The 26057-nt window shown below is 51.9% G+C and overlaps 1 protein-coding gene across 1 annotated transcript in view; it reads left to right on the top strand.

Moving 5' to 3' along the window:
* LOC144937514 (protein diaphanous homolog 2-like) overlaps nucleotides 1–25329 on the top strand; it is a 79266-nt gene extending 53937 nt beyond the window's left edge. Inside the window, 11 exon segments of the mRNA XM_078864759.1 lie at nucleotides 2366–2460; nucleotides 4052–4153; nucleotides 5445–5684; nucleotides 6425–6554; nucleotides 10698–10822; nucleotides 13916–13996; nucleotides 13998–14081; nucleotides 14518–14656; nucleotides 17225–17320; nucleotides 19240–19299; nucleotides 22015–25329. Of these exon segments, the coding sequence (XP_078720885.1) occupies nucleotides 2366–2460; nucleotides 4052–4153; nucleotides 5445–5684; nucleotides 6425–6554; nucleotides 10698–10822; nucleotides 13916–13996; nucleotides 13998–14081; nucleotides 14518–14656; nucleotides 17225–17320; nucleotides 19240–19299; nucleotides 22015–22256 (1394 nt within the window). The 3' untranslated portion in view covers nucleotides 22257–25329.
* The last annotated feature ends 728 nt before the right edge of the window (nucleotides 25330–26057 follow it).

Below are 26057 nucleotides of genomic sequence, written 5' to 3'. Positions count from 1 at the left end.
GCATCTCTGTGTCCTGTGAAGAAGAATAGCCATTTCCCAAACCATCACCTATTATTAACTTTTCGAGGCAGTGTTAATCGCCGAATTTATTGAGGTATTTATTTGTGATCTGTGCTTGTGCATCACTGCCGATGCAGCGTCACCACCACATACTATGTGGCACAACGCTGCCAACCCGCCACCTCCGTGCCCATTTTGTTTCACAAGACCGACGCTCTACCATGCGTTGTTTTTGTAACAAAAAAAAATTGCCGATTCGGGTTCGCGATCCGACTCTGGAATCAGTTCTTCTGCTAACGATGTGGCGGATGAGACGCCTCCAGCGGCTGTAATGGTCGCGTGAACCTATTACGTTAAAATACATACGGTGTAATCATTGTCATCGGCCGTGAGCAGTCCGCTGCTGGATGAAGGCTTCCCCAAGCGATCGCTAGAAGTGTGGGGTGGCCCTCATCCCACAGTGGATTGACAAAGGTGCTGCACAAAAATACACAGAGTTGTCTTCCTTTCATAATCAACGATTTTTGGGTTTAGATCGCGTTATTTATAAATGTGTCGTAACCCTCCACCACCCGACACGGCCAATCAGTAAAAAAAAAAAAAGTGTCACGTTGACAAAAGACAAATAGTTCACTGCTTTAGCCCACCGGTGTGTTGAAGCGTGAAACCACAACATTTACAATTTGAGTACGACGTTTCGCTGGTAATTGCATCCAGCATCATCGGGCAATTCGCCAGAATGGTGAGGCTCTGCTGTGTCTCCCGTTCTTATATAGAGCAGCAGCAGGGTGACGTCATCATTAACTCATTAACTCATCAGGTGCAAAGATTTGAGGGGGGGGGGTTATTGTAATTATATACTTGATTAGTAATAAGGCTATTGTTACGATGCGCGTTGTAGATTAGTAATCATTTGGAATGTGTTCTATTGTGATTATGCTACATTAATAATCAGTTAGTGCTTGTTTCCCTTATAAGGAATTGTAATGCATCTTATTTAATAATACGCTTCCAGGCCGCACTAAGCCTGTAGCTGTCTGAGCGATTAAAGTTATTTCTGTTTCTCTCAATCTCAATGGATTCTCTAATTAGTCTTTGCCAGTAGTAACTAGTTTTACACAACACTTCAACGTTGTCAAAATCAATTGAGTGTCCCTGTTGACAAGCATGTTCTGCCACTGCCGACAGTTGTGTTTGCGATAGTTTAATATTTCTCTGGTGTTCGCAAACACAACTGTCGGCAGTGGCAGAACATGCTTGTCAACAGGGACACTCAATTGATTTTGACAACGTTGAAGTGTTGTGTAAAACTAGTTACTACTGGCAAAGACTAATTAGAGAATCCATTGAGATTGAGAGAAACAGAAATAACTTTAATCGCTCAGACAGCTACAGGCTTAGTGCGGCCTGGAAGCGTATTATTAAATAAGATGCATTACAATTCCTTATAAGGGAAACAAGCACTAACTGATTATTAATGTAGCATAATCACAATAGAACACATTCCAAATGATTACTAATCTACAACGCGCATCGTAACAATAGCCTTATTACTAATCAAGTATATAATTACAATAACCCCCCCCCCTCAAATCTTTGCACCTGATGAGTTAATGAGTTAATGATGACGTCACCCTGCTGCTGCTCTATATAAGAACGGGAGACACAGCAGAGCCTCACCATTCTGGCGAATTGCCCGATGATGCTGGATGCAATTACCAGCGAAACGTCGTACTCAAATTGTAAATGTTGTGGTTTCACGCTTCAACACACCGGTGGGCTAAAGCAGTGAACTATTTGTCTTTTGTCAACGTGACACTTTTTTTTTTTTTTTACTGATTGGCCGTGTCGGGTGGTGGAGGGTTACGACACATTTATAAATAACGCGATCTAAACCCAAAAATCGTTGATTATGAACAATATTGGTCGCGAAAGCCTACGTGTTAAATTGTCTTCCTTTGTCAACGGATGTATAGGTATTGATATTAATCGATGCACGCCAAAATGTGTAGTAAATAACATTTCGGCAAGGTGGTGGCGCAGTGGTGACGCTTGGGTTCTATTCTCGACTCGGCTGTTTTTCTGCGTGGAATTTACCATGTGTGGCTGGTGTTGGCCAAACATCTCAATACTGAAAACTTACAAATTACTCAATTTGGATCACACGGTAGCAGAATTTCCCCCCTCTTGTCAGAAACCTTTGCAGGACCCTGCTGAAAAAGAGTCTTGAGACTCGGTGAGGCCTTCCTGGATAAACAAGCAGAATTATAATAATACTACTAATAAGACACGGCTGTAACTCTGTTTGTCGAAGTGACCATTGCGGGGCTCGACGTGATGGCATGCGCGTGCGTGTGTGTGGCAGCGATCTTCCTGGGCTCTTTCCGAATGGACTACCAAGAGATCAAGAGCATCATTCTGTCCGTGGACGAGGAGCGAATAACAGAGTCCATGATCCAGGTCAGCGCCCCTCCCCTCTCCTCCATTCTCACACTATTGGACATCTGTGTAGAAGAGCTTTATAGCTCATCAGATTCCTCCAGTATAAAACACATTCCTGCGGAGGGAGCTGGTAGGAACGTTGGGTTGCTCGGTCAATGGCCAGGGTCAACGGCGGCGTGGTGTATTCCGCAAATATGCCCGACTGTGAGGGTGGGCACAAGCCGGCGTGAGTAGGTTAAACGTTGAGTTTTATAAGGGCACCACGGGGTGACCAGCCCCTCCCTACCCAGCCCCTCTCCAACCTCCCCACCCAGCCCCTCCCCTCCCTCCCCTCTCCACCCAGTCCCACCCCTCCCATTTTTGGATGCACGACGGACAGACGGACACAATAATCCCCTGTGGGCTGGTGTAACCAGGAGGTTCCTACCAGTATCAAATATTCTGATTCACTTGCACAGTGGACGAGTAACTCATCATCATCAGACATGTTCAATCCACCTGTGGACAAAACTGCCGTCGCCATCTCTCACAATCCTGCGACGTAGTAATCCACTTGGCGCCTGCACGCGAGCCGATTCCTTCGCTCCATCTCCCCCCACCGGTGGGACCTCAATCTCGGATTGTGTTCAATTCCTTGGATGGCGCTCCGTTATTGCTCACGAACCCGTCGCCATCGTGCCCTCGAGCCGTGACGCGGCCTGACCCCCGAGCCCCGCTCGCTGCTCTTGCAAACTGTTTGGATGATGTCATTATCCCGCGTGCGTTCTCTGATCCACGTGTTTCCCTTTCCGTCTCTCATTGTAATTCCAAGCGCGTGCACACATTTATATTGCTTCCTTGTGCGCTTTTCACACGTGAACGACCGTAAAAAAATTAGACGAAAAATAATCGTAGCGTTGGTGAGACTCGCCACCCGCCACTTGCTTTGTTTTGTTCTCGGGCCTGTGTAACACAACAAACACGGAGCTGTGAAATAACATCGCCCCCAAGCGCTGTAATCAAATAAACAATAATTACACAAACACTTCCGCAGTGTATTCACCAGTCTGGACAATGCGCCCCTCCGTAGCCGTGTTTACGTTTTGCTAAAACAGCCGAGTTTGGCGAAGCGGCCGTGGCCGCGAAAGCGGCTACCCGAGCGACCAGAACTCAATCCCCGGGGCGCCAGGGCCGGCATCGGTGGCGAGTGATATCCGAACCAGTCCTGGGCTTCCCCTTTCACCAAACCTGCACTGACCAGCGTGGTGAAGTATGGTCAAAGAATCCCGATGACCGACGCGGGGGTTTGGGGAGGCCTTCGGGTAGTTTCTGTACAGCATGTTGAGGCACGGGCGTCTTTTGGACACCGCGTATATCCGATTGTATTGTATGGGATTGGCATGGTCATCATCATCATCAGCCATGATGAATTCACTGCTGCATGAAGGATGTAAATGACTTATTTTACTATAAGGAGAGGTTGAGTTTTAATTGAAGGTCTTTTCAAAGTTGGGTCAGTTCCACGCTGCCTCTGGTGACCCTCAAAATTGGGGATGCCTTTGAGAGGCGCAATTGAACAGAGGGCTTGTTGGGGGCTTCCGCTAATTGTGTGTCTTTTTAATCACTGCAGAGTCTGATTAATCAGCTGCCCGAACCGGAGCAGCTCAGTGCCCTGGCCAGCCTGAAGAACGAGTATGAGGACTTGTGCGAACCGGAGCAGTTCGGCGTTGTCGTAAGTACCCCACATGTCAAGGTTGCTCAATCGCTGAGCCACTGGTTCTCTCCTTTGGCTGCTGCCACCCAAGCATTGGTCTGAACCCCGCGGCAAATAATTCCTTCCAGCGACGCGCCATGCCCAAGCCCACTTCCTTGCCGTGGCGGCAGGCGACACGATCGCGTTTTCGAGCGCGCGTGTGTCGACTGTGCGTTTGGGACGTCTGTTATTTTCCGCGCGGGATTCGACGCGCACAGTACGCGCTTGCGCAGCGTCAGGAATGCGTTGGGCGGATAAACAACATACGCTTAAAGGTTGTGCTGGACATTGTTATTTGACATTGTTATCCAGCCGGAGATAGCGGTATTTACGTTGCGTGTCTCTGCTGTGAACCTGCAGGCCGGCCGGTGGTGCCAGGGTCTTTCTACTTGCAAATAACGTTTCATTTGTCAAGCGTTTGTTTAGGTTATTCAGGACAACAACAAAAATAAGTCTTGTTTTTTTGTTCCCAATCCATCCTGATTGTGCTATCGATATTGCGTCACTTCACGAGACGAAGCATCCATACGGAAACCTCGCAGAGCAGTGAAATCCGTGGAAGCGGGCATTACAGAGCCACTTCTGAAATCCCTTTAAGTGGCCTCTGATCTACACAGCAGAGGGAAGCACTTTGCCACCTGCCACGCTACAGAGAGGAATGACCATCGCATGACTGTCAAACTGATATTATTAATTCTCGAGGCTGGAATGATAGTCAAATTGGGTGCGTGCAGAACCAAATGTAATGCGATCGGTTTTTTGTCGTGCAGTCATTCGGTGACCGGTTTGTGACCGTCCACTTGCCACACTTCAAAATCCAGTTTAAACACAGGCGGGCGAAACCTGGATTCAAACCCAGGTGGTCAGCTCGCCCTACCACCGAGGGTAGCGTTCGCCACGTGACAGTCACACCAACGTGCTTTCCTTTCGCATTTCTGGATATTAGCCAAGTTAAGTGCAGAACCAAACAAAATTCATTGTCACCATCATCAGCCCTTGGTCAATCCACTACTGGATGAAGGCCTCCACAAGCCACCACCGTCCTGCAATGCAACAGTCCACCTGCGCACGAGCCGATTTATTCGCTCCATCTCCTTGGTGGTCGTCTAACGTGTTCCTTTCCTTGACTGCCACTCCGTCATTATCCCTGACCGTATAAGCAAATTTCACTGCACTAATTACAAAAATAATCACAACTGACAGTAAAAGAAAACAAATATTTTGTATAAACCTCTGTCGCCCCCCCACCCATTCCTTGTCCTTTTTGCAGATCAGCTCGGTGAAGAGGCTACGGCCCCGGCTCAACGCAATCCTCTTCCGGCTGCAGTTCGACGAGCAGGTGGCCAACCTGAAGCCGGACATCGTGGCAGTGAGCGCCGCCTGCGAGGAGATCCGCCGCAGCGACAGCTTCTCCAAGCTGCTGGAGCTCGTGCTGCTCATGGGGAACTACATGAACGCCGGCTCGCGCAACGCGCAGACCTTCGGCTTCCAGATGGGATTCCTGTGCAAGGTTGGTTCACCCGCCCGCCTGCCCGTGCCCGCCTAACCTCGCGAGTGCCGACTTGCCGTGCCTGAGCATTACCGACAATGATGACGATGATGACGGTTTAGTTTGTTGCATGTGTTGTTGTTGTGATTTGGTTACAGTCGTGCAGCCGCGCTCCTTGTGATGGAAAGCGAGATGTTTGGAACTCTCGCGGAGCAGTACATCGCTCTGTGCGTTAGACAAATCGGTATTTGGCGATGCTGCTCCTGCTGCTGCATTGGCAGTGGTGCACAAGCACAACGAACAAAAAACAACCCAACGCACTCGTCAACAAAACTGTGGTCTTAAAACAAAATAAATCTAATCGGCGACGTTTCGAATGATGTCTCATCGACAGAGAGTGGCCCAATAACAAAACGATGTTGGGTTGCCGGGTGTTGTATGCAAGAGCCTTGCACGGACACGGTGGTACTGGTTTGGCAGCGTTCGGCAAACTCATATGAAATCTCGATTTAAAGCTTTCGTGACTGCAGGGATTCATCTTCTTGGTGCTTTCGGTAAAGTCACGTAGACTCTGTCTTCTCGACAGACCTGTTCTCCACCTGAGGACGGCTACTTGCGTTGTGGCCGAAACGTCGTGATAATTATTTTATTATGTTTTATTTTTATTATTTTATTATTTCCATTCTACGTGACTTTACCGAAAGAACCAAAAAGATCATATGAAATCGTCCTGGCGGTTGCCCCCTGCTTTGCCGTCGCAGCTGAGGGACACCAAGTCCAACGACCAGAAGTTGACTCTGCTGCACTTCCTGGCGCAAATGTGTGAGGAGAAGCATCCGGACGTCCTGCGCTTCACCGAGGAGCTCACGCACGTTGAGAAGGCCTCCAAAGGTGGGTGGGTGTGTGCGTGGGTGGGTGGGTGCGTGCGTCTTATGGGTGCGTGCGTAGGTGGGTGCGTGCGTGGGTGCGTGCGTGCGTTCGTTCGTGCGTGGGTGCATGCATGGGTGCGTGCGTTCTCTGGTAAACCAGGGCCACTGTGGCACCACCCACGTTCACTCTCCTCCTTAGCGGTACATCACTGTTATGGTGGCCCCCTACACTACAGCTGGACTGACAGCCCCCCCACTACCCCCATCTACGAGGAGCTTTTGCCGGTCCTGGGTCAAACGCTTCTCCCTCCCCGCACATGACATTGCGTGCTCATTGGCCAAGAGGAAGCGCAGGGCGTGGCGAGGAAGAGGAGACGAGAAAGTGACAACTCGGGAGGCTTGAGAACATGCCGCGTTGTGGGGGTGTCAGCGCTTTTACTAACGTGGCCGCACGATAACTCGAGGAAACAATAAACCTATGTGAATGAAACTTTTGTGTAAAGCTTAGTTGCTGTTGGGAACGTACCCTGTTGCAAACAAAATAGATCAAGCGGTCGCTCATAACTTGGAGACACAAACTCACCATGCTACAAAGGACTGTTTGCAAATAATCAAACGCGTTTTGCCCTGACAGCTACCCATCTGCTTCCGCATTGCTAATAAATACAAGGGCGAACGCGTGTTGGTAAAGCTCGACAGAATTCGTGCGTGTGCACGATTCTTCTTCCTTGTTTTTAAAACGACTTGCCGCTTTCTGGATGGCGTGTTTTCGCTCCACGAAACGCACGCTTCATTGAAGCGCACGCACATAGTTCCCATGTGCGCGCACGCGTGGTGTTTGCAACACAAACACTCGTGTAGAAAGGAGGGGGCGGTGAGAGGGTGGCTTTTGTCCTCTTTTATCGGCCTGGCAGAGGGCAGCAGATCGTCCTTTTCGTTTCCAAATCCACATGCGGTCCGTGCGGCGTAGTGCAGCAGTCCCCGACCCCCCCCCCCTGCTCGTGATTTCCTCCCATTGAGAGCCACGGTAACGAGCGGCGAGCGAGTCACTTCCTGTGTCCGTGCCAAGTGGAGTGCCGAGGCCCGCGCTGAGCGACTGAGTTCACGCCACACAGCTCGCGCTGAGATTCTGGATCTTCATGTATTTATTCTCATGATAATTTTGAGCTTTTGGGCAGCAGCAGCAGTGCGGTGGCACCGTGGTTAACGCTTGTACCTCGCCGCAAAAAGGGAACTGAGTTCGAGTCCTTTGTGTGTGGCCTTTGTATGCTCTCCCCCTGTTCTGAATGGGTTTCTATGGGTTCTCAGGTATAAATACATGTTTTGATTCTATTAGTTAAAATGCAACTGGTATTGGCCAAAACATATCCCACTGTATAAAATCTACCTGTTACACGTAAAATCATTGCCCCATACTGGAAAAAAACTCGGCAGGACCCTCCTGATAAAATATTTGGACTTGGTGACGCTTTCTTGGGTAAATACACATACACATTGTTAAAAAATAAAACATTTAGATTTCTTCCGTCACCTCTTTCAGCATTTCTCTTCGTAGTAGATGACGCAGAGTGATCGTGTGATGTAGCAGCTCCACGTGTTCTGGGTTCATCATCATTTCTATGATGAGACACATCTGTACCATCAATGAGTGCGTGCCACCTGCTATGACAGAGTTCAGAGGCTCGGTCATTCATGAGAAGAAAACAAATCTTTCCTGAAAATAGCGCAAAGAAGAAGCGTGGAGCGATGCACGCTTGGAATTACGCTGCGAGACAGAAATAGGAAGACATGGATTAGAAAACATAAGCAGGTTAAATTTTGATTTAAAACTTTCGTGACTGCGGGAATTCATATTCTTTGGTTCTTTCAGTAAAGTCACGTAGATAGAAAACAACAAAATTAAAATAAAATAAAATTATACCGAAAGAACCAAAGAATTTCAGCAGGTTATTTTTTTATTTTACAAAGTAAGGCCCACTGACCTATGTAGCTATTTTTCGTAAGCCACCTGGCCATCACAAATGATAGCTCAACAAAGTGGCTCATCGTGTGGAAATGTAGAGCAGCCAAATTCTGTAAACGCACGTTGATTCTAAATGTGGAGGGAAAAAAACAGAGGACCCGGAGGAAAATCCATGCGACCATGGGGAGAGAGACATGCAAACTCCACACATACAGGAGTCAACATCGGGATCAAACACACGACCTGCTTACCGGGCGAGGTCGTTAACATCTTGCCACGATTATCGCCCCAAGAAGAGATGATGGCCAATGGTCCAGACTAATGTGGGAGTGGCAGCCAGAGAATGGAATGCTCCTCATGCAGAGATGGAGTGATGACATCGGCTTGTTTGCAGGAGCGTGGTGGATTTCTACAATCCAGGGCCATGAGAGATGTTGATGGCTTGGGGCGAGATCTTCAACCAGCATAGATAGAGAATGGCTGATGATGCCGATGTTGAACTTACCTTGGCTTCGTTGACACACGTGTTATTTTGATTGTGTTCTGTCTTCTGGCCCCACAGATGGCCACACAACCAACCTAAATATTCACTTAGTTCCCCGATACTATCAGCAAACGACAAGTTTTACGGACAAAGGAACTTTTCGTGGGTTATCGCATTATTCCAGGACAACCTCCCCCCCCCCTTGTTATACAGGCTCGCTACACGTCCACACGTTTGAAAAATTGGATGGAATTTATTCGGGAAGTCGACGGAAATTCTATCAACAAACAATCGTAGGCGAACTGCCGCATTTATCTATTGTTTGATGCAAGAGTGCATTACTCTTTTTTTGTGATCACAAGGGCGTTCCACCCAGTTGCTTATTCATAGCAAAGCCATTGTCTGCGCTGACTTTAAACGCCTCCACCCATCTCCCCCCCCCCATCACCTCGGCCACAGTGGAGGGGCTCCCCGGTCCTCTTTTCATTGTGCCGGATCAGCCGGTTCTGTTCAGGATTTCCGGAGTCGTTGTCCCAGACTTCCCCCTGCGCAGCGCACATCAGCAGAACATCGCCACATTCCGTGCCCGGCCACGGCCGTCAGCCACTTAACAGTGAGGGCCCCCCACGGTGCAGCACGGCCGCGGCGTCGACGATCGGTCGAGGTGTCACGGGGGGCCCCCTGCCTGGCTCTGTCCTCCGCGTGCCGTTGTCGTTGCCAGATGCATCGTCCCGTCGCGGGGGTCGTGAGAGATGGCGGTAGCGTGGGGGAATCTGCGCAGCAGTGGATTGGTCACGGCTGATGATGTATGTGCCCTTTATTGTTTGGGTCACAAAGGCAGTCTTGACAAATCGGCCGTTGCCCACGTTGAGCCCAGCGTCGTTGTTTCTGGTACCGCATCGCGGATTTATTTGTTTGAATCAAACTGCAACAAAGTCGGGTGGTAGTAGTAACTGTGCTGCATGTTGCCAGCAGTGCAGCGCTATGGAGGCAGCAGTGAGAGTTGGTGGGATCATCCACAGATGTTGTGAAACTCCCTTCACGTGGGAGTCGAGGAGGTGTGCCGTACCTTGGCTCGCCGGGGAAAGGCAATACAGCAAAGTGCTGTTGAATCTCCATCTGTTTCCATCTGTACGGTGGGAATAGAGCTTTGCACCGTTGCGTGCGAGGGTTTTCTCTGGGTGCCCCGGTTGTTTCCTCCCACATGTATAATAAACACTCATTGCTTGGCCTAAAAATCTTAAAATAAACATGCAATGCAGGACCCACCTGAAAAAGAGTCATTGCAATCAGTGTGGCTCTTCTGGATATACAAGTAAAACAAATAATTATTATAATAAGAGTACCAAATGTGTTGTGCCATCATCATCGTCACCAGCCATTACCAATCCGCTGCTGGATGAATTCCTCCCCAAGCCATCTCTAACAGTCTTCAGGTGTAACAATCCGTCCATCTTCCTTCGAGTGACCTTGTTTAATCCACACACGAGGAGGCTCGCTTTCCTACGCGCCCTCAATCCACCGCCTCCCCACTCCGTGCGGGTCGTGGGGATGGTCTGGCCGTGCTTCACCGCGCTGGCTAAACCGTTTAAACGTTACGGAAATTGTACGTCTTGCATTTTGCAGGAATCGCACGCGGCGTGTTTTTCACGCACCGCGGATCGTTCTCGGTTGCCCCGTGCTGAAGCGGCCCTCCCTCTGTCCGCCTTGTGCTGCAGTGGCGGCCGAGAATCTACAGAAGAGCCTCAAGCAGATGGAGAAGCAGGTGCAGCAGCTGGAGGGAGACCTCAAGGCCTTCTCCACCACCAACGACGACACCGACAAGTTTGTCGAGAAGATGACCATATCCTTGGCGGTGGAGAAAGCGCGGTGGGAAACGGCGGTCGATGCCATCGACCGGGTTTGTTCGGCTCGGTCGCGCAGAAAATATTACCGCGCACGGCACACCACATCCGGTATGCGTCCCGCCTCCACGGCTTTGGGCGACTACTGGTAACGTGCTGCCAACCGCAGTTTACCAGCGACCCGTAAAACATTTTCACTGATAAATGAAGCCCTCATGAGACTCGAGCGTTAAAATCCCCGGCACACCACATCCAGTCTACCGCTCGCTGTGGCCTTGGCTGTTGGTCATGTGCCACAGACTCCAGCCTACTGGCAACCAGGAAAACATTCTGTGAGATATTAAGCCCCTGGCTACAACGGGTTACAAGAAAAGACAACATTACTTTTTGTTAACGTAATTTTACAAGACCTGGCGGCATCTTAAGGAGAGCAAGAGAAATAAAATAGACTTCTCAACGACCGACCTCGCTTCCCACAATGCTCGCCGCGGCTCCCATTCGAACAAAAGGTGACGCCACCGAGGGGGCCAAGGACGCGACCACGCTCACCTTGGCCGGAGAACAAACCCAGGGGGGGAGGGGGGCGCTTGAAATGGAGGCACTGGGGAATGACACAATCCTCAGTCCTGACCCCCCCTTGTCCGACCTGCACGCCCCCCGCCATCCCCGTGGCCCCAGCGAGAGAGGCACAGCAGCCAGAAGCGGTGGCGTCAGGATAGGCTTCCTGGCGTCTTCCTTCCTTTGGTCCAGGAAGTCGGTCGCACAAACGTGCGCCCCCCCCGCCCGCCCGTTGGGCGCGGCGGCGTTGATTCATTCAGCTCAAGTCACGTCGCGTGTCGCATTCCGACGCGGTACCCCGTGCGCTATTATTATCGTCGCGATCAGCAGCACGAGCAGCAGCAGCAGCTATGGACTACCCGCGGCTAGATAAAGGCCTTCTTCCACCACCCCCCCCCCCCATGCTGTCGCTATTCCTCCGCCGTGGTTTGGTGGTTGCAATCTGGAACTTGTTTTCCCCCCTTTGACTGTCATTCACCAGTCTCAACCACCGGCCATCTATCGCTGACGTGTCTTGCCCAATCCCACGCACTTCTTAGAGTCAATATTATTTCTCTACATATTGCGCTGTTCGCTTGTGAATCCACGCGTTCCGATATGTAACCTTCAGTGTAACGCACAAGCGTACATCATTCCACGCTTTTTTTCACACTTTTCCACTTTCATTGTCAATTTCCATTTCTCTGAAATATAATAGTATTTGTACTCGAATTGTAACGCGCACCGCACACAGTATTCGCTCAGACGAGTGGGGAGAGCGGGAACGGCAGCAGCCATGCGGTGAGCCGATGCCAACGGTTGCCCGAAGCTCTGCGGTCCTCTATATATGAAGCCTTTTTTCAGCCAATTAATGAGTGTTTACATGCGGAAGGAAACCGGAGGACGGAACAAAAGCCACGCGTGCGGGGGGTGGGGGGCAACGCTCGATTCCAAGCAGATGGAAGCAGGTGGAGATTAGTCCACATTTTGCTGTACCGCATTCTCTTGGCAAACCAGCTCATGGCACCTCCTCGACACCCATCAGAAGGGGTTTTGACCACAGTTGCGTGATCCACAGGTGATTAATTACGGGTTCTACTTAACTGTACTCATGCTATCTGCGATCTGCGCTTTTAAAAATAAACACTCGGGGGAAGAAAATAAAAAAGTCTACGGAAATATTTTAGCAAATCTCATAAGCGGTGGACCAGAGCATAAAATAGTCGTTACGTATCTGTGCTGCGTGGTTCATCACTGGGGACGTTAGGCATCGCTTATCTGGCACGGGCAGGAATTTGCTGTTCGCGTTCCTCCTCCCAGCTAATCGCTGCATCGGTCCCGGGCCACGCGATCGTGTACCGCCGCTCCCATAGAAGTGGGGTCAAGATGCCCCCCACCCCCCATCCCCACCGCGTGCCTCCTAACAGGATGGCCCGAGCACCCACGCCGGCCTCAGCTGGCTCGCCCTTGTTTTTGGAATAATCTCAACGAAGCAACGCGAAGCATTTTTTCACAAGGACAATCATTTGCATCACAACAACAACGGCAACAGCTAGCCGCCATTCGCCACTAAGTGTCGGTGATGTCACCGCAGCGCTTGTGCCTGGCGAGGTCCATTCTGTGGCCACGTGAGGTCTAGAATGCTCACTGGCAGGAGGTCACGGGACAGACCCAGGTGTTATGGGTTAATAAACTGAGATGACAGGCAGATGGACCGCCTGTGCTTCCCACTGGTGACAAAGATCCCATCTATAGCCTTAACAGACTGTTGGGGCAAGAGCTGTTCGCGAAATACCGATGAAGGCCAGCATAGCACCATGCCCGGCCACCTTTGTTACCCCAGTGGCGAAGTTGAGGCCGAGTCGACCTGCATAGAGCACACAAAGATAACGATCCCCCGTATAGCCTTAACAGATTGTAGGGGCAAGTGTTGTTAGCAAGCACCTATGAAGGCCGGCACGGCACACGAGGGGGTGGGTGGCAAACACCATTCCCAGCCGCCTTTATCTCCCTAGTGAGGATGTTTACACACTGCACCAGGTACTCATTTGAGGCTGACTCCGCCTAGGGGAGGCCCGGGACCTGTTCAGATAATCGTCACTGGTGTTGGCCATGAGCGGGAATCGAACCCGGGTCGCCAGGTTCATAGCGCAGCGCGCTAACCGCTACACTACCGCTCCCCACACACAGACACGTACACACACAGACACGTACACACAAGCCGCGCTATCGTATAATTGCAGTGTGAGATGAGTGACCTGTTTTCGAGCTTCGCAGATTTTCCTTTAGTTATTTTTTTCTGGCATATGTTTTGATGTGATTCATGGCCATGAGAGATAGCAGTTTGTCTTGAGTCGGCGACCCGTAACATTTACCTGCCCAGGACACCGCATCCAATATAACGTCTGTCGATGGCCGCGGCTACTAGCCACTTACAACCGACTGCAGTCCAGCAGCAAGCTGGAAATATTCGGTGAGAAAAATAAACGCTGCTGTTTACATGTCGGCCTCATCGGGCGAGCGTTTGCGTTCCTTGACCGGCGCTCGCGATGCACGGCTTTGCGCGCGCCTCGCGCGAGACGTACGACACGCTGGCGCTCATGCATGAGAGCATGCAAAAGCAGTTCCTCGGCCTGGGGGGAGTACTTCGTCTTTGACCCCAAGAAGGTGGCGGCCGAGGAATTCTTCGGGGACGTGAGCAGCTTCCGCACCATGTTCCTGGTGAGTGCCATCACCGCCCCCCTCACCATCCCCCACCGGATGTGATCAGGGCACGTCACAGCTAGGAGGGACGCTGGCATGATGCACATTTTGGCAAAACGGCCATAACTCATCTCACTTGGTCCATCATGCCGCGCAGCTGGTTTTGCGAGTCGTACGCAACTGTCCAGGATATTCAATGCCGGTCGGTTTTGTCCGGGTCGGCAACCCGTCAAATATTTCTGAACCCAGCACGACCCACAATGCAGTTGTACGCGGCTACTGCTCATCACGTGCCGCATACTCCCGTCTACCGGCGACCGGGGGGAAAAAAATACTCTGTGAGAAATGAAGCCCCCCACCGCTGCCGATGACCTCGTCGTTTTTTGTTTCCCCCCCTCTTCCCTTCGCCGTCGTCCCTCCTCCCTCCCGTGCCGTCCGCCTGCGTGCTCATCAGCAAGCCGTGAAGGAGAACGTGAAGCGCCGGGAGACGGAGGAGAAATTGCGGCGAGCCAAGCTGGCCAAGGAGCGCGCCGAGCGCGACAAGCAGGAGAAGCAGCAGCGCAGGAAGCACCTGGCCGACATCAACCGCGCAGGTTAGCCCGACCCGGCCGTGCCGTGCCAACGTTAGCCGGAGCGGGGCGGAGAGCATCTAGCGTGGCCGGCTACGCCGGAGCGCGGCGGTGGCACACGCGGGGCAACCGGCTCTCACGACCCGACCGCGTGTGGTCGTCGCGACGTGGCGGTACTACGATGCGTCGTACGATACCGGGTCCACGAGAAATGTCGCATCGTTGCGATTGGCAAAATGTCGTGACTGCCGTGGTTCTCGTTCACATGTATTTATTCATTCTGCCAAAACGTTTAAATAACAATCGCTCAAGACCATCCTTGTTTTTTAACTCTGCCGTCTTCTGTTTGTATCTTTGTTTCTCTCTAAAATAAAGATGCACACCAGACTTACATGAAGACTAACAAACTCGCACAGAGACCTAAATACTGGCACAGAGACCCAATATACTCACCGAAAGACCAATACTCACGCAGAGACCCATAGACTCTCAGGTCTCTCAATCTACTAAATAAATATGCACACGGTTTCTGAACCGCGACTTGAGATGCAATTGCATGCAGATGCCATAAGCATCCACGCCGTACCGCAATGGTCATTGTGCCTCCCTGGTCGCTTTGAGCCGCTTTGCGTGCCGATCAGATGCCCGGGGCACTGTGAGGGCAGGTGTGACCGGTAGCACATGCAGATCTGATGAGTTGATAAGCTCACAAACAAAACCGCGAGTTTGTAAACCAACAACTCAAATAGAACCCAGTGTTGTCGTCTTGTTTCAAATTTCCCGCCCAGAGGTTGTCGTCGTCGTCGTCGTTGTTTGTTGTTGAGACGACTCCACTAGCCCCGTGAAACTTCATATCTGCCACCTGTCAACTGCCAGAGCAGCTGTATGCAAATCGATGCTTGACGGCACGCCCCGAGCACAATGGAGCGTCTTCGCCGCCGTCGTGGGACGACTCTCCTCGTTTAATCACGGCTCAGGGTAATTGTCTGTGCCCGTGTTTGTTTTGGTCGGTAAGCCGAACCCCCGCCCAGCTGCGAGCGACAACTCGAATTCGCGATTCCAATAATCGTTCTGTGTCTCGGGGCGGGGGGTGGTGGGTGCAGATTCAAAGAACCCGAACGTGCAGTGTGGTGACACGGTACTGCTCTCCGAGGGCACGCTGTGTGAACGTATAAGTGTCCATCTCTCTCTCTCTCTCCCCTCGCCTCTCTCTTGGTGTAGCTGCCTAATGTGATGTTTGCGGTTCAAGTTCCCTCCAACCCCGCTCCAGCCTTGTGGTGTCGTCTTCTTTGCCGCGTACAGACACCCCCCTTTCTTCAAAGTGTCGAGCAGCAGCTTCATCCTTCTATCTCCGTCTCTTCTTCCCCATCGTCGATCCGAGGAGCTTCCCCCGGCAAAGCCTCCCGCCCTGACAGATTGCCCAATCCACATCTCCTGCACTCCCTGAAATGTTCCAGTCAGATTTACCTCCTCCCTTAAATCTTCCACCAGTACTTGACAATGTCTTGAGTTGCATTTGACGTATAGTTCCTTGTCTGTTTACACCTCGGTACAATGCTCGCCCTATATCTGTTTAATGTTTCTGTAACTTAATTTTGTGAGTGTGCGCTCTAATCAGTATAATTGTCATCTGCCCGAGCCGACTTGCGCGACAGGGAAATTGTAATTTCGCGTCAATTAATGTTGATGCAATATTTTCTGTCGCACGCGTAGCACTGTTGCCTTTGCTCTGATTTTTACTTGCATTATTGCTTCACTTTTTTTTTTTGCATTTGCCATTTTGTGACGCAGATAACTTGCAAATGAGACTCTTCATAAAAAAAAAATCTGTGAATGATGATAAAAACCCATCATAACAGAATAACAGTGCAGACCTAAGTTTAGCTCTGCACTGTAAAGGCCCTAAATTTAAAACAATCCCCAACATTTTATTTTTTTAAACCACACAGCCTCTGTGCATTCTACAAAAAACCATCACTAGTTCCCGAAGAAGTGCATTGTGGTCCTCTTGCCTTTAACCTTTCCCGTGAGCTGTTTGCAAGCCGGTCTCTTGAGCTCTCGCCTCGATGGTCAAAATAAACTCAACTTGCTGCAATCGGAGCCCTCTCCGCCCGACACTGCTCTGACAGCTCCCCTCATTGCCTCTCTCTCTCACTCCCAATTCACATTCTCTCCACTCGCGCCCACGGATGCTGCTCCCGCGTGCGCCAGAGTTTCCAGCCTTGTCATAGAACAACAAACACAATCAACCTGCAGCAGTTTCACTCGAGCACAAATAACAAACTCAATAGCTAAATTGTACCGGGTCTTCTTTAGTCGTGTCGGTGACTGGTGTTTATAGACAGCAACCGAGAGAAAAATGTGGACAAATAACGCTCTGGGATTTAGCTTCAGGTTTGTTTTCACGTTGCGGTTTGTTTTTGTCCCGAGTAATAGCGTCGCGCGTTTGCTTTCGCAAGCGGTGGAACGCGAGCGTACAAACGAGGAAACGGCTGTTGTGTTGAGCTGTGTGCGTTCGCATGCAGGTTTCGTGAATGTATGTTCGTGTGTGTGGGGATCTGGTGGCTGCGGTCACGTGTGTGGTCCCGGCAGAAGGGGATGAGACGGGAGTCATGGACTCGCTGCTCGAAGCCCTGCAGTCGGGCGCGGCCTTCAGGGAGCGCAGGAAACGAACGCCCAGAGCCGCAGGTAACGCACGCACTCACGCACACGCTCACCTGACTCCTGTATGTGTGCACGCTCGCTTGTACGCACGCACACACGCTCACCTGTTCACACAGACACTCACCTGTGTGCATACACAAGACACACATATTGCAATGTGCACATGCACACACTGAGCTGTGCGCACAGTCACTTATACACACACTCCTGCCCAATCACTTGTGTGCACGCACATTGCAGGCACAGGTGTTTTCACGTCACCTTATCGCGTTGTCTACACGCCTGGTGTTTGCGGTGCTTGTTCACATACGCTGTGAGACTCGAGGCGATGTCTTTCCTCGGCCCACCGCAGGGTGTCCGGTTACGAGTCGGGGAAATAACGACGACGCTTGCACAAATCCAAAAACGTACAATTATCCTACTTGTCTGGGGCATCTGAAATGCATCTGCTAAAGAATGTGACCACGTCCTCATCTAAAGCGGGATAGATTGTTGTATATGCGGTATCATTTTTTTTGGTGGTGGGGGGGGGGTTCAGTGGTGTGAACCTGGCAAACCCGAGTTCAGTTCCTGGCCGTGGTTAACATCAGTGGTGAGTGATGTTCCTTCATCAACCCGTCCTCACCTACGTGGGGGGACGACCCCCTCCCGCCCGCGATCAGCATAGCGTCGGCAACCTTCACCTTGGCGGACATTGATCCGGCATGGGATTGGTTGACAAAGCCACGTCAATTAATTTTCTGCTCTCCAATACATTTCCCAAAGGTGCTTTTCTTGCATAAACAGCGCCTATTGATGGTGTGACCATCAACCGCATCAGAACATCAGCAGGCTGACGTGCACATCTCCTTCACGAATGTAGAATTAAAGATGAGCCGCAGTGGTGCGACTGTGGCCAGGCAACCCACACCAAAGACGGACACAGTGAACCACTGTAGTTTGTGCTCCTTCAATGGAGGAACAGCAAAACTAGACGAACTCCCTCTTGAAGCCCTCTCTCGTCATGGTCAGCAGACCTCGATCTTGGCACCGAGCACCTGAACATATTGCTGCCATACGGAAGAATAGAATTCAGTTTTAAAACACACTCATTGGAAACAAAAAGATATCCAGTGGACTCTCGATTGTCCACGCTAATGACGGGGAGGACGGCCGCGGATAAATACAAATCGCGGATAATCCATAAATATCTATTTTCCGCGGAGCTTTAAATTGAGTTTGTTAATGAATAAAATCAAAATTTGGAGTTAAGTTTCGTAAATTAAAACTCACAATAAATTATTGGATAAATCACTCAAAATGAAGCACAACTGACGATTTCGATTACTACTCTTTCGATTTAGAAGGAATCCTAACGATCGACCGACCGACCGATGTGCATGCTCAGTGATAACACTTTCCTGCTCCCGCGCAGAAGAATCGGTGGCCCGCTGCTGTACAGACTTCCGATCAACACACACATATTTGTTCGGATTAAGCACGTGACTTGTAAATAGTCGTTTCGAAGAATAAAAATGTTCAACTGTTTTTAGATTATTAATTTGGGCTTAAGGGAAAATCCACGAGTTATTCATTCGTGTCAAAATCTCAGGAGCGCAGTTAATCGAGAGTCTACTGTATATGAAATAGGCGAAATTTTAGGCAATGGTCCTTCCTCACAGCACACCAAGGAGAAATAGCCATTGCTCAAAATGTCACCTGTTATTTATTAGATCTTTTAAAGCCACAGAATTATCGATGAATGTGAGTTTTTGTTGTTGCTAATTGCGCTTGTGCGCAACTGCCAATGCAGCGGTTAATTGCGAACCAGTCTCTGTGTAAACATCTATTTTGTTTTCACAGGAGGAGGGGGGGAGGGGAGACACTGTAAAGTTTCCAGCGACGAATGTCCACGTGTGTGTTCGTGATTTTCCTATGCTTGTGTTTTGATTGTGTTTTAACAGAGGAGTGTGTGAACCTGCCTGGCCAGGCCCGGCGATCCATCGATAGGTTTGGAACACTCGGTAAAAACAAAAAACAATGCAACGGGAGTCCCCGCTCCGCCATGTCTCTGCGCTCGAGGAGATCCGGCTTGCCCGCAGCTTTTCCGCCGTCTCCCTTTGCGCTCGTCCTGCGACTCGAGCAGCATGATTTTTTAAAAACTTACCAACTACGCTTTTTTTTTCCCCCCTCCAATATTTATCTCTTTTCCACTGAACAACTGAGCCACGCCGGAACCGTGCCAAGCCAGCACGTGCCGCTGTAATTACGCACGATTGACGAGTTGCGACGCATTCCGCACCTCGGATTAACTCGGTTGGCTACGTACGGTGAAAAGGAAGTTGAACATACTGATAGACGACGCGGTGAAGCTGTGCAAACATCACGCGTCAAAGAGACCCGACCCAGGCCCAGCCTGCCACCGAGCCAGATTCACAGATTCACAGATTCAGGTGTCTTCCGAGGCCAGCGAATTCTGCGGTTTGGTTCTGGCTCGGCACGGCAAATTGCCAGTGGAAATCCACCCCTACCGTGCCCCACCCCCCCCTCCCTCCCCCATGCGGTGGCCCGGCTCAGATGCGCCAGTGGAAAAGGGGTATTATAATAAACTCTGGAAATTCTAATCTGGGCATTGAATGTTGCTTCTTTGTGACAGGGCTTCTGGATTTCGATGCTGCTGCTGCTCGCACTAACCCTAACCACTTGAGCCCACGCTACCGATTCAAGGGGTCGTCTGCAGATCTGTTTTTGAACTCTTCTACGGCATAACCCATTTTCAGAGGAACAAAAGAAGCATCCACCTTTGGTGTCTGTCAAACATTTTATAAGACCACGTGATGATCTTTGAAAATTGACATAATGCAGTAAAAAAGGTTTAAAATGTTCTGCAGACTTACCGCTTAAAGCGATAGCATTGTTGAAAATCTGATGGCCGCTGTTTGGAAATGGAAATGTGTGAGATTGATTACAACACTCCCCCCCCCAGCCCCCTCCCCCCACGTCACTGCGTGACCGGAACAACACGATCCGGAAATGGCTTTTGGTTTTCTGCGCCGTCGTGGGCTCTTTTAACGAATCGACGCTCGACGGTTTATTTTATTATTCCTGACAAATCATTTGTGTGCGTTGTGTGCTCGGTCTGATGGGTCCATGTCACTCGCCCCAGGTGCCCATTCCTGCCACTCGCTGCCTGTGGACGTCTGGTAAATCCACCCCTACCCGGCGCTTGGTTTGGTTGACCATTTTGAACGTTCGCTTGGTTTCTGTCCGTTTGCTTTAGCCACGTGCTTTGTGTCGTGCATGCCTTGGCGAGAATGATTCCGCGTCGGAGAAGGAACGTGTAACATTGCTATTTGTGTTGCGCTTTCATGATTTGCTGTGTGCACGGCTCGTTTTGATCGCTCTTTGTTGCCGCCAGCTGCTGCCGCTGCTGCCTCTCCATGTTGGATTCTGCGTGTGATTGCATTGTGCATTGTGGCCATGCGTTTGTGAATCTTTTTTTTCCGTTTGGAGTGATCCGTTAGCACAGAGGCGTTTTCGGTTGCAAGACACCCGCACGTCGCGAGCAACGCAGGTTATTCCACCGAGCGTCGTTCATCCCGCTCTCCGTGGTGGAGCGGTCGATGTCTCCCTCGCTCCGATCTCCGTTCCGCTCTTAGTGGCGGAGCGGTCGATGTCTCGCTCGCTCCGATCTCCGTCCCGCTCTCCGTGTCGGAGCGGTCGATGTCTCGCTCGCTCCGATCACCGTCCCGCTCTCCGTGGCGGAGCGGTCGATGTCTCCCTCACTCCGATCTCAGTTCCGCTCTTAGTGGCGGAGCGGTCGATGTCTCGCTCGCTCCGATCTCCGTCCCGCTCTCCGTGGCGGAGCGGTCGATGTCTCCCTCGCTCCGATCTCCGTTCCGCTCTTAGTGGCGGAGCGGTCGATGTCTCGCTCGCTCCGATCTCCGTCCCGCTCTTAGTGGCGGAGCGGTCGATGTCTCGCTCGCTCCGATCACCGTTCCGCTCTTAGTGGCGGAGCGGTCGATGTCTCGCTCGCTCCGATCTCCGTCCCGCTCTTAGTGGCGGAGCGGTCGATGTCTCGCTCGCTCCGATCACCGTTCCACTCTTAGTGGCGGAGCGGTCAATGTCTCGCTCACTCCGATCACCGTCCCGCTCTCAGTGGCGGAGCAGTCGATGTCCTGCATCTGCGCTCCTCAGCTTCACCAAGCCGCACTGAGCATCGTGATGAAGTACGGTCGGCCACACAACGCCCACAGTCTGCGTGCCGTGGGGCGGCCATCATCTAGCAGCAGCCTGACGACACGGCGCCGCCGTATGTGTGGGCGCTGCAGCGTTGAGGTCGGATATCCGATTATTTTAATTATCCGATCATTCCACTGATTGTCGGTGTGAATACTCCACTAATGTAATCGAATAATACAAGATGTAAAAAAAGTCTCACCTGTATTGCCCCGTGTGCCGCTGCATGGGAAATTAGTGGGCGGGGCTTGCTTAATTGATGGCATCATGGGCTTGTAAGGGGGTTTCCCGGTTTACAAGTGGCCTGAATGATGGGTCTAAAACAAGGAGTCGATTTCAACGTTCGGTCGATCCGTCGACCTGACGGACGAATCGTCCCAGCTGCCCTCCGACGCGGCAAACGAACTCGTGGGACCGTGCGTGTGTGCGTGTGTGTGTGCGTGTGTGTGTGTGCGCGCGTGTGTGCGTGCCTGCGTGTGTGTGCATTAATCCGTGTGCAGAGAGCAAGCGTGCCCCGCTGGAACGCTCACGCTCGCGACACAACGTCACCATGGCCGCAGCAGCCTCCTCCTCCTCACGACCCCACGCGGCCAAAGAGCTCAACTTCGACGAGCCGGGGAACAACGGCGTCACGGAGGAGCGGAGGAAGGCGCCGGGCGGGCGACCGAGGGGGCACGGTGGAGGCGGTGGCGCGGAGGACAGGGACGCGGATGCCCTCATGGCTCGGCTGAGAGCGTTGTGACCGTCGCGTGGCAGCACGCCGCCGTGTGTTTATACCCATCTCCGACATCGTCATAAATCGGCCGTGGTCAATCCACTGCTGGATGAAGGACTCCGCAATCCTGCCGCCGCCGCCGTCTCTCGCGGTCCTGCGGCGTGGCGGTCCGCCGAGCGGCCGCGCACGAGACGACCTCGTGACGGTGCGGCCTACGTCGTGGATCTCCTCTCGGGCCTGTTCCCTCCCTTGACCGTAACCGCCCCCCATTTTTAAATCACTACCGCCGCCGCTCTCACCCTGCCACCACCACCGCCGTTGGTTTTACCAGGCCGAACACGGCACCACGACGGGCCACGGCGTCGGTGCCCTCCTCCAGCCCGCCGCCGTCAAATCGGCCGTCAGCACTTCTGTTTACACGCGTGCACCTGCCCAAGCGGAGCGTTTCCGATCGGTCGGCGTCGTCAAAGCAAGTTTTTTGCGCCGCTGTAAAAATCAAAACGACTGATTTTAAACGTCGTCACTTCTGTATCAGCAATAATCACTCGTGTCGCGTGTGAGTCTTACGAAACTGTCAACTTGAACGTGCAGGGAGCGGTTAACTACGCGTGGCTATTTTTTTTTCCGTCATATTTTTGGTGCTTCTAGAATTCCGCTATCAAGCGTGTCGGACTCGCCAGCGGGAACGCGTCCCTCTGCTCCACCAGCGATGAGCAAATCGAATCCCCGGGGGGGGACGTCTTGCCCAAAACATAACGTGTTCGCCGCAAAGAGACGCGCGCGTTTCTAACGCTACCTTGATCGGCCCCTTTCGGGGACAAACCGACGCAGCCACGCTTCTTGCGGGAGACCGACTGCTGAAGCTGCCTGCATTTGCGTTTTATACGTTTGTCTATAAATACCCGCGCAGTATTAACGGAGTAGAGCGTGTGTGTGCGTGCGTGCGTGCGTGCGGCCCAGCAAGACGCGCTCACGCACGACCCACGTGTGTAGCATTGTAGTTCGTCGCAAACGCCACGGGACAGCCACCGCTATAGACACGTGTGTACGCTCACTAATTATAATCGTCCTTCACTCGAGGGCCAATTAACGCACGCGATCGAACGATGTGGTGGAGTCGTGTCCGGATATATAAGATATATAAATATACAATTTTTTTTTAATTGTTCATTGTTAAGTTTATTTACTAGGGCTATATACCGAGTATGTGACACGTAGTGACGCATAGTTGTAAATACGTCCTATACATTAGTGCCGATTGTACAGCACCAGAGAGAGTGCAGAGCAGAGCTGGGAAAGTTTGGGCCAGCGTCGCACGTGCACCTTGCCTCTTTTTCCACTGGCCACAGCCGACCCAGGACGGGGCCGTCACGGTAAGGGGTGGTTTTCCACTGGCTATTCGCTGCTGAGCCGAGCCAAAATCAAACCGTGATACGGTGGTTGTCACAAGACATCTGAATCTGGCTCTTGAGCCTGACGCGTTCGGTGTCTGCGACATCAGCGCCGCCGCAAGGGCGCGGCGCCTACGCGCGTCCCCGCTCGTTCGGTGCTTGTGACGTCGGCGTGCACGGCTCGGTTTCTGCAGTGGAAAAACGGCCACCGGGGCTACGCGAGCCGCACCGGGCTGCCCGCGGCACGGCTCGCATGTGCAGTGGCAAATGTAGGCAAGGAGTTGCCTGTGGCTCTGGCATCGTTAACGTCACCTGCTGTGAGGCTGCTGGCCAAGAGAAAGCGGGCGTGTGTTGTGGGGTTGACCTGTCCAGCGAAATAAGCTCTGCTGAAATCCCGATAAGCTAGCGTCTCTTTTTGCCTGGAAACCGGTTTTGAAAATCACGTGTGTGTGTGTGCTGAATGCAGGCGGGCGCTGACGTTTTCCGAAGAGTGTAAAGGGTTACTATATTATTTTTAGTTACTGCTAAGTCTTGAGTCGCGGTATATTTGGCGCCGACATGAGCGTGCAGTGGCATGCGCTTACGCGTGATGTGATGGCATCTGCAATGTTTATTTGACATCAGATTGCACCTTTTGATAATAATAATAATAACAACCCTCCACGGACATTAACGTGTGTCTGTGCATATACTCACATTCATGGGCAGAGGCGGGGGAGATTTTTTCTTTGGGTTCACTTCGCCATTTCAGCTGCCTCACCGGGAGATCGAATCGAAGCGGCGACCTCTGGGATTGCAGATCCTCCCCGGTGTTGCTCAGCATGACACCACAGCCGCAACCAATTCCCTCTCCCATAGCCTGGACGCGCGATGCGGTGGGGCACGTGGGTGGGTGTGTCGCCGCTGCGCTACGAACCCGGCGACCCGAGTTCGATCCCCACTCAAGGCCAACACCGGTGACGATTATCTGAACCGGTTGTGGGCCTCCCCTAGGTCGACTCGGCCTCAAATGAGTACCTGGTGTGGTGTGTAAACATTGCCACTCAGGAGACAAAGGCGGCCGGGCGTGGTGTTGGACGGCCACCCCTTCGTGTGCTGCGCCGACCTTCAATAGGCGCTCGCTAACGGCACTTAGCCCAAAAGTCTGTTGAGGCTACACGGGGAGTCTTTGTATTTGTGTGTGTGCGTGCGTGCCCACACCACCTCAACCTTGCCCCGTGTCACGGTCTCGGCGTGAACAGACACCGCTAAGGTCATGGCGACACCACCGTCTCTAAGATGATGCCCCTGTCTCAAGGTGACCCCCCCCCCCCCCGTCTCGCGTCCACGTGGCTGACGATCCACCGACGATGCATGCCAGCTGGTTGACTTTTAGAGATGCTATCCGTTGCGTTTGCCCGAGCTCTTTACACTACTCACATCCCCCCACCTTACGCCATGCATGGGGTATTATCCGGGCCGAACTGTTGTGAAAACAAAGACTGTTGTCGCTACAGGGTTCGGTGAGCCCCGCGCCTCGCAGATTGCCGGCAATGCCCCTGGCGGTCAATCGCACGAACACGGAGAGACCGGCAAGCGGGTCGTGGTGGACATTTGGTAAAGCCAGGCCCTAGCGACCGATGTGAATAAATCTATGCAGTGGCTGTGTGTTAGATTTGTCTACCACGGATGTATTTTTTTGTGATGGGAGTAAAGTGACTGAAAAAATATTCGTGGCAGGAGTTTTGAGTTGTTGTTTTTTTGCCTAATGTGGTGAGATGTCATTTTGCCTTTGTCACGCGAGTCACGTGGGACGCGTTTAACAATCATCGGGCGCGTGCAGCGCGCAACAAGTCGATTCCTACTTGAATGCGGAGGTGTAAATTGGTGGACGCGGAAAGGCGGAGCGTGGTCGTGGGCCGCGAGGACTGGGAGTTTAGGGAGCTGTGCACGAGCGAATTCTGAATGCCTCTGTCTCACCACTCCTCCCACGTACTCTCCCACCTCGCCCCTCTCATCCCACTACACGCCCCTCCACGCACTCTCCTACATCTCGAATCTCACACACCACCTAACTCTCATCCCACTACTCGCCCCTCCACGCACTCTCCTACATCTCGAATCTCACACACCACCTAACTCTCATCCCACTACTCGCCCCTCCACGCACTCTGCTACATCTCGAATCTCACACACCACCTAACTCTCATCCCACTACTCGCCCCTGCACGCACTCCTACATCTCGAATCTCACACACCACCTAACTCTCATCCCACTACTCGCCCCTCCACGCACTCTCCTACATCTCGAATCTCACACACCACCTAACTCTCATCCCACTACACGCCCCTCCACGCACTCTCCTACATCTCGAATCTCACACACCACCTAACTCTCATCCCACTACTCGCCCCTCCACGCACTCTGCTACATCTCGAATCTCACACACCACCTAAC

This window comes from Lampetra fluviatilis, chromosome 19 (assembly GCF_964198595.1).
Source record: "Lampetra fluviatilis chromosome 19, kcLamFluv1.1, whole genome shotgun sequence".
Taxonomy (NCBI): Eukaryota; Metazoa; Chordata; class Hyperoartia; order Petromyzontiformes; family Petromyzontidae; genus Lampetra; species Lampetra fluviatilis.
Note: the sequence above shows the minus strand (reverse complement) of the source record. Positions and strands in the feature narration are given on the sequence as shown.